Raw genomic sequence first — 19,170 nt, 5'->3', positions numbered from 1 at the left:
TGTGTGTGTGTTTGCTGGTTACCAGTGCGAGTGACCATCCATCACCCTGCACTCCAAAAGTGACAGACCCCTCCACCCACAGCCTTCAGTCTCCGAGATCCAGCGACCCCTGCTACACATGCTAACCTAATAAAGGTGAGCCGTAATTATGAGATGCCTTTAAAAAGTCCGCCGTAGGCAATTATTAAAACCATACATCTCCTGCTGCAAAAATATCATAACAGCCCAAGATTAGAGGTTTTTAATACCTGAGCTGAGGTGATTGATGTCATCCGGCATGATGGAGAACAGGTTTACAGTTTGTGGAGGATGTCAGTGTGTCTGAACTGTAACTGGCGCGTGTGTCTCTATCCTCTGCCTGCCTGAATACACCATTGAGTTTGATTGACAGACTCGGGGACATGAGGTTTGGAGGAGTGTAACTCACAGAAAGCTGCTTCCTGAAGCCTACACTTATGAACTGAGAGTAAGTGTTTCTGAGTGTGACAGGAGAGCACGACTGACACGACGACAGCTGACCTTTCAGATGATTCGCTACACATTTCTTTGCTGTGAACTTCTGGAGGTTCATCTTTTTGTGTGACAGACTCACGACGACTCTCTCTTTGCGGTGTCTGTTAGAGTTGATTTGGCAGCCATCTTGAAAATGCGCTAGAGCGGCTATTTTATACATAGTGGAATGAGTCATAAGGTGTACTGCAAGAATGATAACTGCATTTAAGAATAGCACTGTGTTTATTGTAAGCAGACACTGAAGGTTTGTCATCTACTGCTTTAAATGCTCAAGCTCTTTAAAGAGATTGTGATTGACTGTCAGGATTTTAATATTTCACTCAAGTGATTCAATGATATTCCTCCCATGTGTTGTTTATATATAAACCTTTTCTGTGTTGTCAGTTTTACAAGTTACTGTTATATAGTCCACAAAAAATATATAGGTTTGCATGTTCGCCCCGTGTTGGCGTAACTCCGGGTGCTCTGGTTTCCCCCACAGTCCAAAGACGTTATGATACAGGTGAATTGGGTAAGCTAAATTGTTTGTAGTGTGTATGAATGAGTGTTTGTGTGTTTTCCAGTGATGGGTTGCAGCTAAAAGGGCATGCATTGTGTAAAACATATGCTGGATAAGTTAGCAGTACATTCCGCTGTGGCGACCCCTGATTAATAAAGGAACAAAGCCAAAAATTGAATGAATAAATTAATATTTCTTAATATTTCCAGGACACACGAAGCTGATAGCTGGGCTTTTAGTGAACCTCTGTCTGGCTAGTTTGTTTGATTTGTTCTGCATGTCGCCTCTCAGATTATCATATTATCAGACATACTTGCAGGAGCAAATCCCTCTGTGGTGCGAGAGAAGTACTGTGAAAATGATACTTGAAAACAGATTTTTATTTTTTATTTTTTGTTTTGTTTACTGTTTGTATGTGTGCAGCACTAGTTCCAGCTTTTCTTTGTCATATAACAATACAAACCACTGCCACTTGCCAGTATGAAAAACACATCCTTCCACGCAGGCACGGAAGGTACAGTTAATCGACACAATTCTAACATTTTTGGCTCTATGATGTAAAGAGCCAAACATGGAGTTGACACAATGGATTTGAAATGAAATTAACTAGAGTGATGGCAAGAGAAGAGTATGGAGAAGGAAAGGAACTGCTCATGATTCTAAAGAGGTGAAGCATGGTGGTTGTAGCATGGTGGCTGTCAAAGGAACTGGTTCTCTTGTATATATTGATAATGTGACTGCTGACAAAAGCAGCAGGATGAGTTCTCAAGAGTTTTAGGCAATATTATCTGCTCATATTCAGACAAATCCTACAGAACTTATTGGATGACGCTTCACAGTGCAGATGGAGAATGACCCAAAGCACTCTGCAAAAGAAACCAAAGCGTTTTTGAAGAGAAAGAATTGGAATGTTAGGCAATGGTCAAGTCAATCCCCTAATCTGAACCCAATTGAGCTTGCATTTCACTTGCTGAAGACAAAACTCTGGGGAAAATGCCCCAATATCAAGCAGGAACTGAAGACATTTGCTGTAGAGACCTGTCAGAGCACCACCAGGATTTAAACTTAGCATCTGGTGATGCATTCATTCCAGACTACAAGCTGTGATTGACTGCAAATGATTTGCAACCAAGTATTAAAAAGTAAAAAAAAAACACAGCCAGGAAATATGTTTATAACTACAGCTCTATAGAGGTGTAGTTATAAACATACAAGTTTGCGACGCAATTTGCTAATGTTCGTTGAATTTGATTTTGGAAAACGCCAAATCAATCATTTATGTTTGTAACAACGCAACCTGTGACTTTAATTGGCTAACGATGGTTTTCGGATACGCACCCCAGATCAAATTGATGCTCATACACTTTCAGGTCATCATGCTGCAAGTATTCGGATGTCTGCTGAGGAGTTTGCACCTTTGACAAATGATGACAGTTCCCGTTCATTGACAGAATGAGCTCTAAAACCATATGCAACAGTCCCTTAAAAGTGACATTGCAGTTTCACACTTGATGCACTTACTCTGCATGTGTACACTACACAACCACAGCACAGTGCTTACACTTGCCAAACGAACTGGGATTAGGGGGTCAAACAGGATTGGACGCAGTTTGTCTGTCTTTCATTTAATGTGCTCACGTGCAACTTTTTGGACCAGACGGGACCACAAAACCAGTCAACAACACAGTCTGTTTTCATCATCGCTATTTTTTTCACATCAGCTTAATGTGTTCCAGCTTAATTCTATTACTCTGTGATATTGCCAAGTAAAACTCAGTAATTATATTGTGAATTTGCATGATTAAGCATTTTCAACACAGAGATTTCATTTTCAAGTTGGTTAGGTGAATATGCTGTGGACAGGACAGATGTCTTATATTACATTATAAATGATCATTTTGATAAGAATTCCTCGTAATAACAGACAGGTCTAAAAAGTTACAGTATACAGTTAAAGTCAGAATTATTAACCCTCCTGAATTATTAGGCCCCCTGTTTATTTTTCTCCAATTTCTAATTCCACATTTCTAACCATAATAGTTTTAATAACTGATTTATTTTATCTTTGCCATGATGACAGTCAACAATATTTTACTAGACAGTTTTCAAGACACTTCTGTACAGCTTAAAGGTTAACTAGGCAGGTTAGAGTAATTAGGCAAGTTATTGTATACCAATGGTTTGTTCTGTAGACTATCAAAAAAATAGCTTAAAGGGGCTAATAATATTTACCTTGTATAATAATGTTTTTAAAAAATAATTTTAAAAAATGCTTTTATTCTAGCCAAAAAAACAAAAAAAAACAAATAAGACTTTCTCCAGAAGAAAAAATATTATCATATATACTGTGAAAATGTTTTTGTTCTGTTAAACATCATTTTGGAAATATTAAAAAAAGAAAAGAAAATCAAAGGAGGGGCTAATAATTTTGACTTCAACTGTATATAATATTTATATGAATCCCCTGCAATCACTGACAGGTGTCTGTTTTATCTCAAACTCCTGTTAACAAACAAATTCATATATGTCACACTGAGCAGCCATGAGTTGCATCAGAGTGACGTCAGCTTCCCCTTCGTCTGATTGGCTAGAAGAACAATTGTCAATCTCAACAAGTGGATGACGCTGAAGCCCACCTGTGATTTAAATAAAACTCTCATTGCATGTTTTAGAAATGCAAGTGCAGAATGTACAGTAGGAACAAGAGCGAGAGGAAAAGACTGTAAGCACACAACATTTAATTTGAGCGGAAAAACGGGTTTTGTCTAAACACGTTTTCATTTTTGATTTACGCCCATTATCTTTAGGTACACAACTTTGTTGTTTCTTATTCTGTGTTTAGTTCTTGCGTTTGCGTGTTATAATTCGGCAATGTCAATGTTTTAATTTAAGTGCATTACTTTTCATCTGTGACCATGAAACTTTAGGCGGGATTTTGATCCGATACTTAATTTAAAAGTGTACAATTGACAGTTAGCACTTTTGTGTGTGAAGTGTCACCAAAACGTGACCAACATGACCACACTCTTGCATTATAGCAAGGACACTATATTGAACACCAAAAACAGAGCTCTAAGCAGCAAGCTGCATACTTTTCTAGCTGTGCACATTTGACAGCAACCTATTTTTGGTGTTGAATGGGAATGTATGTATGGACTGGGATTCAACCTTACAGCCTCTATTTTTGTTTTGTGAGACAAGATGATATTAAAGTCCAAACTCACATCTGACTACTCCCTAAATCATGTGAGGGTGTTTAATTTAATAGCCTGTCCCACATGTACATGAGTCTGATTAAAGCATTTTGGTATCCCGAGACACACATTTAAACTCTCTCCTCTGAACTAAAAGAGTTTTGGAGACCTCGAGAGAGCAGACCTCTCAAAAGCTGCTTAATTCCATCAGCAGGCCGTGGGACAGAAGTAATTACGTATGTGACACGAACTGTGCTCGTACTGAGAACATTTCAGTCACGCTGGCTGGTACATCAGCGGCTTGCTATTTATAAACCTCCTCTCACGCAAATCCAGGCCTGTACTGAGTGTCTGGAGCTCACAGACCTCTACTTCTCTACTGACGCTCTGACCGCTGCTAATGAACATTTCCCTGTGATCCTCCACCAACACTGCACTGTGTGCTTTAAAGTCTAATTTAAGAGTAGTTTCTGGATTAGCCCTTGATCAGTGAAACTTGTTCTTAAATCACAAGTTTGTGTCTAAAGTTGTTAGGCATGTAGCCTGGTATTTAACAGTGTAAAGACATGTTTTATGAACTCGTACCACCAGCAGAGTCCTATAAAAGATGAATGATTGGAGATATTGTTATGCAAATGGAGCTCAATGATCTTTTAAATTATCAGTGTTTAATTTCCTGCTTCACAATTTTGTGAAACTATGGTACCTTTAACTTTTTAAAAACTCAGCTTTTAATCACAGGTATAAATTATAAGTTAAACCACATTTAATAATAAACTGTAACTGTGGAACTTTTTACTTTGGGAATTCTTTGAGGAAATTGAAACCTCTTTTTTTTATTTTTTATTTAACTTCAAAGTTTTTAGCACAATTTAATCTGCATTTGATAAATAAAAGTACATTTTAATGGTACATTTGCATGGTTCTGTACCACAGTTTTCACACACACATGTACACACAAGCACAGACACACAAAATAAATGTTTCCTGTGTATCAACTCATCATATTAGAATGGTTTCTGAAGGATGATAAGATACTGTCGTAATGATGCTGATAATTTTTAATCACAGGAATAAATCTAAAATTAATCCACAGTCAATAAAAAGCTATTTATATTTTTCAATATAACCTAGTGAGCAGATGACTTTTGAATGGTAATGCATAAGTAATGGATATGAAAATACATACGTAATGGTGATGCATCTTAGAAATGGCAAACTTTTGAATGGTAATGCAAACGACATTAATGTCATTTTTATAATTGTTTTAGGGTGCTTTCACAGCTATAGACTTTTACTTTTTGTTATTGGTGCAGTTCACTTTCACATGGCAGCTTTTCTAAATTAATCTAGATTAAAATGGCTCTTTTGAACTCTGTCAAAGGCATTCAGAATATGTGTGCTACCCAAATAATAAGTGTCATGATTACCAGCAATCGCTAACCACCAAAGGTCGCTGGTAAACATTCACACTCCTTGAACTACATATCTGCCATGTTATGGACTACAACACCCAGTCAGGCCACACACACAACCGGTTCAAGATCCAGACTTATTAAACTCTCACAGTTGAAGCCACTCACACATGTTGCTGAGTATTGTTAAGCTGTTGCTGTCCTTACGTAAGCGTTTTTCTTGTTTCCTGTTGCCTGTGTTTTTTTACTTTTGGACTGTTTATCGTGTTTTGACCCTTTTCTGCCTGCCCCGAACCTTTTGCCTGTTTTATTGGATTTGCTTCTGGATTGCCTACTACACTGTTTATACTGGTATTTGACCCTTGCCTGATTGACTATTCTTATAATAAAGCTGCATTTGGAACTACCCCAGTTTGCATAGCATCCCTTCGCAACAATAAGTCTTTGAGAACAGGTTTCTCAAGCCAGGTGGCGAATTAGACCAGGGGTTCATCTCCTGTTTCCAGAATGCATCACAAACTGTTTGAAAAAATTGCTCTTCTATGGTAATTGATAATGAAACTAAATGATGTTCAATAAAATGTACTTGTGTTTACTAACTGTTTATTCAGTTAAATATAAACTTTGAACTCTAGGCCTACGTAAGCTTCAAATAGAGATTTTTATTTTTTTTATTACTTTTATTATTTTTGATGATCTTAATCAGACTAAAGTCATAACTGAACTACTCAGAAATGAAATTAAAGATGCACTAATATATGCATATGTGGAGCATATATTAGTAGAATTACTTAAGTAAACACTGCAGTCAGATTATTACCATCATGTACTGTAGGACTTTTTGCCATATTTTCCAACAAGATTCACACACGCAGCTGTCAGAAATGCACTACACGCACTCACATCACAAAATGTGGAAGTTTTTTCTTTCCATTTGGCGTGCCAGTTTAGGTGAAATTGCCAAACTGCAGTTAAAGTCAGGCATCCTGCTGATTTGATTCAGAAGGGCACTTTTTTTTTGTCAAACGGCTCACCAGTCAGGTTTACATCTGCACTAAAATATCAAGGTGAAAGTCATCATAGCTCCCTGCCCAACTTTGAGAATAGATTAACAGCAATATTTTTTTTTTTATCGAGTCTTGTGTTAATGCAGCATGTTAACTACTACCACTAACATACATAGATATATACACACACACACATGTGTATATATATATATATATATATATATATATATATATATATATATATATATATATATATATATATATATATATATATATATATACATACATATATACTATAGTACAATTAGACAGCATGCTTTCACTTTTATATTCGAAATATAAAATGCACTTTTACCGGTAGAAATTTCTCTCTATTAACCAACAGTTGGAGAGGTGTACCTAATAAAGTGACAAGTGAACATGTACATGCCTATATTACATATCCATAATACACTGTGATATAGGTTGGTTTGTTAGTTTATTAAGTCATATTGCTTTCTTACTACAACAGAACCAGTCTAGAGTTTGTTTCAACTGATCTGAGACCACCCCATTTAGCTAATCTTGGACCGATAGTTTTGACACAGATCAGAGCGCAGTTGCAGGTTTCATATATGCCCAAATAAACCGAGCTAAAGGAGCAAATGTGCCAGGTTCCAAAACAAAAGTAGGGTATAAAAAAGCACCCTGAATCTTCTCTTTTTAATTTTCAAAACTTCAAGATGCAGCATCTGTTGTCTTGTTACATAGAAACTCAGTTTCTCCATCCATCATCCCTTTCTCCCCTTCTCTCTCTCTCTCTCTCTCTCTCTCTCTCTCTCTCTCTCTCTCTCTCTCTCTCTCTCTCTCTCTGTCCCATTTTCCAAATGATATGTGCATAAATTTCTCCAGTGTCATAATCCTGAGAGCAGAAGCGTGCAGGTCTGGTCTCATCTTGTCTGGCCTTCGCTGGCTGTTTGGAGGCCGCACAGATTAAAGGACTGATCCCACTTCCACTTTCATTTAAATGACCATTAGCCAAACAAAAAAGGAGGCCGGTTGCAGCAGCAGGCCAGGCTGATTGGAATTCCAGCGAGTCGCACCACCTGTCGATACCATGATTTCCTGATTCATGAATGCATTCTGGGAGCCACAGCATTTTAGCTAATGGTTCTGGGTGTTGGAGATGTTTGGAGAAGGTGGGGTCGATGAGAGGAAGGATTGAGGAATGCAGGAGAGATAGAGAGATGGTGCTTTTGATTGATGGAGAAACGAGTGTTGGGATTGAGCTCTCATCCATCATTCCTTGTGGAGACGCATGTTTAAAAAGTCATTTTCATTAGAGGAGAGAGAGAGAAAGAGAGTTTACAATCATTCACATACTCACAAACATACATATGCTCTGTCTTAGATTCACCTTTTTTCACTTCAGACATTATTAACATTTTGCTTTGTCTTTTTCCTAGAATGCCTCAAGGAAATGCACTGGTTTTCTCTATCGAGTCACCTTGTTTGATTAGCACAGAAGCAAATGATAGCACTCGGAAAGTGCTGGAACTAGATTTGCATATCTGTGCTCGGTTTGGTTGGTTGGAAAAAAATAGTTGTTTCGTTCATTCGTTTGTTAATTTGTTCATTCATTCATTCATTCATTCATTCATTCATTCATTCATTCATTCATTCATTCATTCATTCATTCAAGTTGTAATTACAGTGGTCCCTCACCATAATGCAGTTCATCTTTCATGGTTTCGCAGTTGAGCAGATTTTTTATTTATTTATTTTTTTACTGCACATTGTGTTCTGCGTCCTGATTGGCTGTAGGCCTTGTGTCTTGTACAGTACAGAATGCGTTCAGTTTGCCAAATTTACATAAATCTTCAACGCTAGCAGTGTGACTCTGAAGTGCTGTACTGTATGTTTGCAAGTTTTCTCCCCAACAAACCCCATAATGTTGACGAAATGTTCTGCACCATCAAATGCACCTGCGGTAGCACCATAAAGCTGGGAAAAATGCTAATCATTGAACTAAAAGTTGGACTTCTGAACATGCTAAAGAAATGTAGAAGTTACGCAAATGTTTAAACAAGAGAGAAATGTGTGAAAATGTCAATTCATATTTAAGAAAAGTGTATAAAGTGTGTAGTGAGGGGTTTTACAGCCTTAAAACATATATAATAAGTGTAAAAAAAAAAAAAAGCTGACTACTTTGTGGATTTCACCTATTGGGGGCTAATTTTAGAGCATAACTGTTTTAGATTGTTTATGTTAAAGCTGCTTTACTTTCTTGAGACAAAAAAGTGCAAAGCCATATTAAAATAGGGATTTTATTATATTCATTTTCAAAGTTGAGCATGCCTTCAAGAATAGATGCTTAATTTTATTCTGTACAAAGGGCACAATATTTACATTTTTGAACATTTTCTTTATTGTGATATAACAAAAATGTGCAATATAATACATCACAATCATATTTACATATTTGTTTTCAGTTTAAAAGAAAATCAACAATAATAAAAAAAGAGAAGGAGAAGATAAAAAAGAAATGAAAAAGGAGGGTATTCTTTAATAAAAAATATTAAAACTAGTTGTTTTAATAATTAACATATTATTCTAGAAAAGACACTAGGAAAAAATGAAAAAATCATCCATAAAAGGCATCCACCATCATCAATATGAGAATGGTTTGTTTTATTAAATCTCTGGAAATGGGGGAATATGTAGATAGGTCGAGTCAGTCTCCAATCATTTCATCTTTTCTGCAGTATTTACTTTTAATCCATTCTGTGATTTTTTTGTGATGTTTATCCATAATCTAGTTAAATAATTTAACACAATTAACTAGCTTTACTGAACTTACTAAAGTTGTATGTTTTTTATTAACATACCCTACAAAATTATCCTTATCCTTAGTGTTTTCATGCTTTCCAGAACAAAATTTAACCATTCTTTAATCAAGATACGTGTAAACTAAATCTCAAAGAAAATGTAATGTTCGTAATTGAGGATTTGTTGATTAAGACAAAAAAAAAATGAACACATTTCCTGACCTTTTGACTGATTTAGTTTTTAGAACTTATTTATTGTAAGTACTTTTTTTATAACGCAATACCTAATTTGTGTTCCTATTTTCTTCTTAAATAAATTTATCTTTAGTTAATGTTTAGATATTTTAGTGGAAAAGAACAACAATAAAAGAAAAAATGAAATTAGCTTAATAAATGCGCAATTTGTAAACTTTATATTTTCTACATGTATTTATATGTAGTATTTTTAAACTTCAGAGTTATCAAATGAATAGTCAAAAATGGTGTACCCACAACTGACATGAAAATAAGTTTAATTAAAATCTGAACTTTTAATCTGCTCTGAATTTATTGACAAGTTGGAAAGCACTCTAACTACTGAATTGCTATTGAATTGTTTTATTTTTTTTCCCTCATTTTGTGTTGTTAGTGAGCGGTGGGGTGGTTTTGGGCCCCACGTTAGGCCTGAAGAAGTCCAGCTCACTGGAGAGTCTACAGACTGCAATGACCGAGGCCAAGAAGAACGAGCTGCTGCCCTTCCACAGGCCCCGCCCACACATAGTGAGAGGGCGGGGCTGCAATGAGAGCTTCCGTGCAGCAATCGACAAATCATACGACGGACCGCCAGAGGATGATGACGGTGAGCAGAAATTCAAATACATTTTAGTTAAAAGTCACAGCTTTTATTTCTGGCCCAGTAACGAAAAATAAAACTATAAGAGGAAATTATAATATGATATAAATATTGTTTTAGCAAAAGGAGAGAGTATAAAAGCAAATATTTAAGTTAAGGCATGGGATGATAACCAGTTTCAAGGCTTACCACGGTTTGGAAAAGTCAAGGTTTAAAAAAACACTAAATTTTCTGTTATACCTTTCCTGAGGTATGTGGTACATTCCTAAGTTTTTTTTTTTTTTTTTTTTTTTTTAATGTGTTGTAAAGAGATTTGCATTTTTTAAACTAAAGAAGAGAGCAGAAGTCAATTATTTATTTTAATTATTTAGGCTGGCATGTTTATTGTTACAAAATATCATAAATGTTTCATAAAAAATGCTAATTGTTTAATAGGGGATTATTTTATTTTATTTTATTTTATTAAACCCATAAATTTAAAAACAACTTATTTTAGAGCAGTAATCCTAATACTGTGATACCATAAAACTGTGATATTTTTATCCAAGGTTATCATTCTGTCAGAAGCTTATACCATTAAGTTGGTAGGATTTGGCTAGAAATACAGTAAAAATCAATTAATACCATTTTAAGATGCAGTAAAACTACAATTTGAATGTTGAAGGTCTAAAATAAATGTTTTATATATATATATATATATATATATATATATATATATATATATATATATATATATATATATATATATATATATATATATATATATATATATATATAAATATATATATATAAATGTTTATATTTACTGTACTGAAACACATTTTAAAAACATTTAATGAAGCATTATTACAGGTAATGTGAGTTTTTGAACAAATAAAAAAAAAAAACTAAAGAAGAAAAAAGACTAAATGACCTAAACTTTAATTAAAATATCAAATGTTATCAATGTGTGTGTACAGCTGAAAAATCACATGTACAGAAGTATTCGCAGCCTTTGCCGTGAAGCTCTAAATTAAGATTAGGTACATTCTGTTTTCACTGATCATTCTTGAGATGTTTCTGCAGCTTAATTGGAGTTCACCTGTGGTAAATACAGTAGATTGGACATGATTTGAAAAGGCATTTACATGTCTATGTAAGGTCCCAGTACATGTCAAAGCACAAACCAACCGTGAAGACAAAGGAATTGTCTTTGGACCTCAGAGACAGGATTGTCTCGAGGCACAAGGCTGGAGAAGGTTACAGAAAATATTATCCTGCTCTCAAAGTTCCAATGAGCACAGTGGCCTCCATTATCTGTAAGTAGAAGATGCTTGGAACAACCAGGACTCTTCCTAGAGCTGCCCGGCTATCTAAGAGTGATCGAGGGAGAAGGGCCTTAGTCAGGGAGGTGATCAATAACCCGATGGTCACTCTCTCTGAGCTCCAGCGTTCTTCTGGATAGAGAGGAGAACCTTACAGGACAACCATCTATGCAGCAATCCACCAATCAGGCCTGTATGGTAGAGTGGCCAGACGGAAGCCACTCCCTGCCTCGAATTTACTAATAGGCATCTAAAGGACTCTCAGACCATAAGAAAATAACTTCTCTGGTCTGATGAAACTCAAATTGAACTCTTTGTAGTGAATGCCAGGCGTTACGTATGGAGAAAACTAGTTTTTTCATTCGATAAAAAAAATTAACTAATTAATCACACTTTTTTTTTTAATTAATTGCGATTTATCGTGATTAATCACATTTAAAATACTGAACCTTGTAAATTTGGCTATTCAAATGTAAAACTAATGTAAACGCAAGACAAAAACTATTTAAATTCAAAATATAATTGTTTATTAGAATTTTTGTTTTACTTGCAACACAGATTTCTTCATGTAAACAACATACCCACAAAAAACTATCAAGATCCCGGCTTGACAGCCATATTTATTACAGAAATTAAAACACAGGCATGTTAATGCCATTTGAATTTCAAAACAATCAATGCCAATAAAACAACATTGATTTCCATGTTGGATTCTAAGTGGACTGCAAAAAAATGCCAAAATACAGGCATTACAGATATGGAAAATGGAAAATTATAATAATAAACTATTGAATACAAACAGTTGCACTTATTGTAAAGTTTTATTGCTGTGAGTTGAGAACATTAATTATAGAGTAGAAACAATTTTGCTTAATCCTCCTTTACATTTATCCAGTTGCTAAGACTAGAAGTATCCTGCAAATGCACAGAGACTCCTAAATGCCTGCAAATGAATGATAATCTCTCGCAAACCGGTCGTTATATACATTGCACACCCCTCTCAACCGCAGCCCTCCTAGCACTTCAGGTATGTCGCACCCAACTCACCCCCATTGTCCTTCAGGTACGTCTCGTGCACACACACCCCTTCTCAGATACGTCGCTCACTCCACCCCTGACACCCTTCAACGAGCCTGACACAGACACACAGACAGACACACACACAACGCGCTGGAGCGTCTCCCTTCAGATTAAACACGCATGATCGGGTTCATCAAATTTGCTTAAACTAAGCGTTCTAAAGTATTACTGTATTTCACAAGGATTCTGACACAACAACGCGAAGTAAACGCTTTCGTTGTGTTTAATGAGGAAACACGCTAAACATGGAGGGCTCATGCTGGAAGGCAGAGTAATGCCCTGTCTTTGACAGCTCGCTTCTGCACCAGAGACTTTCTGAGTACATTCACATAAGACACCAATACTCCGATTTGAATATGATTAAGATTATACTCTTATTAAAAGTCTACCATGTAGCCTAAGCAGCGATTTTGTTACCTTAAAGGAACACAGAGTCACGAAATGCGGAGGATTTTCTTTCTGTACGCCATGCGATATCAACTTACAACAGAGGTCGAAAGTTAAAAATGAAACACCTGAAGTTGCTTGAAACTCTGGATAACCTGTGATGCAACTAATTGTTTTATCCTAAAACTTGCCTTCAAAAAGTGCTTCCTTGGTCTTATCCACATTTCTTGCATGTTGAACACACGTCCACTACAACAGGTAGTAAAAAAAACCCTGCAACTGCGTTAATTGTTTTTAAACGCGATAATTATTTAAAATTAATCACATGCGTTAACGCACTAATTTTGACAGCGCTAGAGAAAATTTAATTAATTATATATATTATTCAGCTCTAAGAAATTTTTTTATCATTTCACTGGAAACAATTTCAGATAGTGTTCAGGTTTTCTGGATACTGGATAATTATGTATGTTTGAAAAAAAATGCATATATTTGTTTTATTTGATAACTGTCTTATTACAATTATTTCAGATTTGTTGTGATTGAAAATCTGAGTTATTTCATCAAATATTTTTTTTTCAAAAACTTCTGAAGTTAAATCATTGGTACCATGTTGTCTAAAAATAAATATAAGCATGTATGATTAGTTTATTCCTCTGTATTTTAAGCCTTGCATGGAAGTTAAGTATTTTAAAACCGTATTTTAAAGAATACAACTAAAATTAAGCTTTGCACTGTAAAAAAGCTATGCATTGTAAATCCAAAGAATGTTCAACTGTACTCTCAGTTGGGTCATTTTATAACTTATATCAGCTTTAGGATTATCGGATAAATACTGTAGATGTTGAACTTTAAAGCATCCTTGTTGAATACAATTACTCATTAAAAATAAATAAATAAATAAATAAATAAATAAATAAATAAATAAATGGTATGTGAATAGAATATAATAATAAAACAAATATTAATAAGAGAACACAGATTTTTTTTTAAAAGTTGCTATTTTCCCTTTGTTCCCCATGGCCTTCAGTAAGTGTGTATCTGAACATGATGAGACTCAGGTGCTACATCAGTATTGGTAGTGATTGTGTATGTGTGCGAGTGAAGTCAGAGTGTGGCTGTTGAGAGAGAGTAATTGAGAGTAAAGTGTTTGGCTTTGTCCCTGTCATGTGCTTCCTCATCCCACACACTGGCCTAATTGGCCCTTCCGTGAGACGACAGACTACAGACATGTGGCGAAAGAAGGAGAGAGTGTGAGAGAGGAGAGGGGTTCTTCATTATGGTCAGCGCCAACAGATACGGCACAGCTGAAGACTTAAGATCACGTCTCATGCACACAGACACGCACACATCTCATTTCACTATTCGAATTTCCTGTTCATGGAAATCAAGATAAAACTAGATTTTTTCTGTTGTAAGACTTGCTCTGAAATTTCTAACTTAGATGTGGTTCGACAGTGCAACTCGGAATGACCTAGTTCTGAGTTCGCAGCTTCAAAACAAACTCATTAGCGCAAATTATCAGGTTATTTTTTCATTTGCTTGTCGACATGTGATTACATCTGCTGTTTACCATGATGTGGAGATGCCACACATACACTTACTGGTGCACAGCACACACACACACACACACACACACACACACACACACACAGACAGAGAGATCTGCTGGTCAAGAAAACAGCAGCAGCTTATTGCTAATTACTGAGGACAGTAATTAGGCACAAAGTGTTCCTCTCGCTTCTCATTACTGTCCCTGTTGTGTGATGATAATCTGCATGTGTTCAAAGAACAGTTTGAATATCATGTTGTGACTAACCACTATGTGTGTCTGTATATGTGATTGTATACAGTACATGCATGGGTAACACTAATGGTTCGTTAGTTAAGGTTTAATGCATTTACGAACATTAATAATGTAAAGTATGAATAATCTTAAAAAGCATTTATTAATCATAGTCCAACATTAACTAATGCATTATTAAAATCCAAATTTGCGCTTGTAAACAATATTTAATGCTCTGTGAGTTATCTTAACTATTTAACTTTAACAACATTAACTAACATTAACAAATATGAATAAATACCTTAATAAATGTATTACTTGTAGTTTGTTCTTGTTAGTTAATAGATTAACTAACATTAACCAATGGACAAGGCTAGACAAAATCTGCTACAGTTTAAGCTATTTCTGCGCAGAATTTTGAGAAAATATGTGGATTTATGTGGAACGATTTTGGGGTTATCGTAACTAAAACCTGATGGATCGAGTAAAAAAAAAAATTACATTTAACTTTTATTTAGTGTTTACAATGCAAATCCAATTAGATGCAACTGATTGGTAAACAAAGCAGATCTCTTATATAATATATCTACTAAAAGACAACAAAAAATATTACTTTACAAACTGTATTGTAAATAAATAATATGAACCTTTTAATATTTGTCAATAATATTACTGAAATTAATTTCCAAACCTGAATAAATTTACAAAAGTAAATAAATAGACTCAATGAAAGTGTTACTCCATGCATGTTTATCAAGCTTTTCTTAAATGCCTTTTTGATTAACAATAATATTAAAAATACTAGAAATTAAATCAAAGTCACAATTTAGCAAGTTGCTGAGAGCTCCATCCTAAGGTTAAAGGCACTCTTTGGTGTGAAAACTCCAAATATGCTGAATAAATAAGTTGTTAAATAAATAAATATTTAACTGCCTTCGTTGATTTAGTGTGACTAATAACCACACGACTTTGAAATCATCTTACAGAAGGATTCTAATCAAACACTCGACTAGAGTTCTAATGTGAATTTTAAACAATTTAACTTTCGCCTTAGGGATCGATCACACCCAAAACTGTTTTGTGATGTGTTTTTGCCTTTTTAAAATTGTGTACATGAACATTTTGCGTGCAGCTTATGCACTCTGCATGCTATGCGTTTTAACCGCCTGCTGCGCCTTATGTTTTTGACGTTGCGCTCTATGCGCCTGCAATTAAAAAAAGTCAGAGCAGAAAAAGCACATTGTGTTTTCATTGTCCAATCAAATAATTGAATGTTTCTGTTGTGATGAGAGCAGTATTTGTGTTGTCCATGTGGTTCCTTTATTAACTTATCCGGAGCTGTATGACTTTACAAATGGTGAATATCACAATATTATTAAAAAGGAACAAGCCAGGGAGCAAGTCTGTCTGGCAATAGAGTTGACCGATAATAATCAGTGGTTGCTTAGCGACAAAAAAAGCACAGTGCACTTATATATTTTTTTTAGTTTTAACAAAAAAATGCGGTGCACCTTGCATTCTCATCAAGGAAAAGCATGTTCGGTGTGATCGACCCTTTAATCAACTTGTCAAAATAAGTTGCATTTTTTTTCAATTGTATTAAACATGGTTACATTACACTTTAACTTAAAGCTTTATTGGTATTATTAACTGCACTTAAGTATAGGAAATGATCATGGTACTAAAACTCAATCAATAGTAAAAATTTTAAAAACGTCCATTTCCCACTAACATTTGAGCGCTGTTGAGCACATTCTTAAATAGCACTGATTTGCCATTGGGTTCACATGCTCAACAGATATGCTTGTGATTGGTCGTGAAGGTCATCAGTTCACCGAACTCACCGCTGTTTGCTACAAGTTACCACAGATACAGGGACACTAGAGCTTTTTAAAGCTGCAATTCATCAGCAGATCACTTTTATGCCAGCTCAAAGACAAACCAGGGCCCTCATGTATGAAAACTTGCATTGAAATCATACTAAAACATTCGTACGCACACTTACAGATTTGTGAGTACGCAGTAAAAATCTTTGATGTATAAAACGCTGCATACGCCGAATCCCATATTTGTGTATTCTCTTTGTACATCCGAATGAACGTGAAACTGAGTGCAACATGCACGAGCACAAAACCCCTGCCTGCCTCCTCCCCCATATGAATATGATAATAACTCTGGCAAAATCAAACGAAGAAGCAATGGCAAAAGCAAGCAAAAAGCTTCAACTTTGAACAGAATGTGAATTGAAGGTGCGCCAGGTAGACTGGAGAAAAGTGGTGTTATTTGCTAGTTTGTCCTCCGGAATTAATAAAAAAAGAAAAAAAAATAGTTTAGCTGACGCGGTAATGCAGTGGGGTCTCGTTGGATAGTGATAGTTGAGCAGAATTCAGCAGTGCATGTGGCGTAGCTCATAAAGCACATGGCTCCATGTTTTGACACATCATTCCTGAACCAGGTTCGAATCCAGCATCTGATGAATTTATTTTTCTTTTTCCCCATTACATATCAGAATTTGCCTGCTCTTCATCACGAGGAACACAAGTAGGAATCATTAATAAGTGTGTATATTATGTTAAGCGCATTTGAGCATCACATATTATTTGCACATTTATTGAATGGAAATGTTTCTGATTCACGTATGCATATCCGTCTTTAGATGGCACCTTTATAGCAATGAGCGTGCAGTCAATCGCTCCGATTACATTGGGAAAAACCAGCGATCGGTGCAAATTGTGCTATAATGTTTGGCTGGTCAACTGTATGGTATGGAAACCTTATAAACCTTCTAGACATGCAGATGATGACGTCGCATACAGCTGCCATTGCATGGCTCAATGATACTTTGTATTGTGCAATTTAACATAATAGCCTCTAGGAGTCCCCAATAGAAATAAAACAAACACACAAGAAATGCATGTACGCCAGACATGAAGTTGGCATGGACCAACGCACTTTCTCACATTCATTTCATCGTTGGTAAATCCAAAGTGAGCGTGAAACCTGGCATACGCAAATTTTTTGTGCCTACGCAACGTTGATACATGAGGCCCCAGGTAATTGACATGACTTTAAAATGTTCCAGTGTCCCTGTATCTGTGTTTACACTCAGTAAACAGCAGTGAGTTTGGTGAACTGATGACCTTCACAGCCAACCACAGTCATTTCTGTTGAGCATGTAAACACAATGGCAAATCAGCGCTGTTTAAGAGTGTGCTCAACAACACTCAAATGTTAGCTGGAAATGGACGTTTTTAAAATTTAAGTATCAATTGGTACCAAATTCCAGTATCGGGACAACCCTAAATTCAACATTAGTTGCATTTTATTTAGTTTTAAATTATTATATTTTAGATTTTGAGAACATTAAAAGCATACATTTAGTGCAGTTAAGCGTGTTTCACAATCAAGTATTGTGTAAGAGTTAAACTGTTAGTGTCTAATAAATATTCCCATCAATTTTCTGAAAACTTTAAATTACATGCCTAATTGTTTATCCATGTGCCTCATATGAAAATGACCTTTTTTTTAGTAATATTTTATCCAATAGTAAAAATCTTAAAGGAACTAAAACAGCATTGGTGCATCTGTTTATTTAAGTAAATAATAACAGAACTGCTAATTTTTGGGTTAACTGTCCCTTTAACAGCTCAGTTAAGATTCTTTATTTATGGCGGAGTTTGCTTGTGTGACATTCACACAGTGCTGCCATCGAATGGCATGAACCATTGGCTTATTACACAGACAAATCCCCCTGGAGCAACCTGGGGTTAAGTGTCCTGCTCAAGGGCACAATGGTGAAACTCTCCACTTCAGACAGCACATCCATCGGCTGCCCACGGTACACTCCCATGTATATTGCATACAGAGTAGCAAGTGCTGGCTAAAAATGGCCAGTTACAGACCACATGAGTGAGGAAGGCCAGGTTTTGAGCAGTCTAAAAATACTTTTGCCAAATATTCTGAAGTTTGAATAATCAGCTATTTAGATATATTGTAATATCGTAATAGATGTAGATATTGACATGTACAAATAAACATATATATAATAAATATAATATATATATATATATATATATATATATATATATATATATATATATATATATATATATATATATATATATATATATATATATATAAATAATACTTTTTGAAGGATTGATGTGTGTAGTATATTTAAACATTAAAGAATAAACCTGAGACTATAGATAGGCCACAAAGTTTACTTATTAAGTTCAAGTTAAATAAAATAGCAAATCAGGTATTGGCAGCAGTTATTATAAGTTAGGAGCATGTGCACTTAGTACTTCACATACACATTGACTGGCCTAGTCTGAGATTTGTTA

General features: G+C 35.3%; 1 protein-coding gene across 5 annotated transcripts in view; it reads left to right on the top strand.

Moving 5' to 3' along the window:
• Positions 1-19,170, top strand: part of pard3bb (par-3 family cell polarity regulator beta b) — a 702,275-nt gene that overhangs the window by 440,198 nt on the left and 242,907 nt on the right. For 4 of the 5 annotated variants that reach the window (XR_015499247.1, XM_087267580.1, XM_087267579.1 and 1 more), the window contains one exon: positions 10,064-10,273. Coding sequence is in view for 3 of the 5 variants with exons in the window: in XM_087267580.1 (XP_087123706.1) it covers positions 10,064-10,273 (210 nt within the window). In the remaining 2 variants the exon portion in view is untranslated. Of the gene's footprint in view, positions 1-9,992; positions 10,274-19,170 lie in introns of all 5 variants that reach the window. The other variant, XR_015499248.1, reaches the window with a different exon arrangement.

The sequence above is a fragment of the Danio rerio genome, chromosome 9 (genome assembly GCF_052040795.2).
Source record: "Danio rerio strain M-AB ecotype USA chromosome 9, GRCz13ab, whole genome shotgun sequence".
NCBI lineage: Eukaryota > Metazoa > Chordata > Actinopteri > Cypriniformes > Danionidae > Danio > Danio rerio.
The sequence above is the reverse complement of the archived record's forward strand: the minus strand, read 5'-3'. Positions and strand labels throughout refer to the sequence as shown.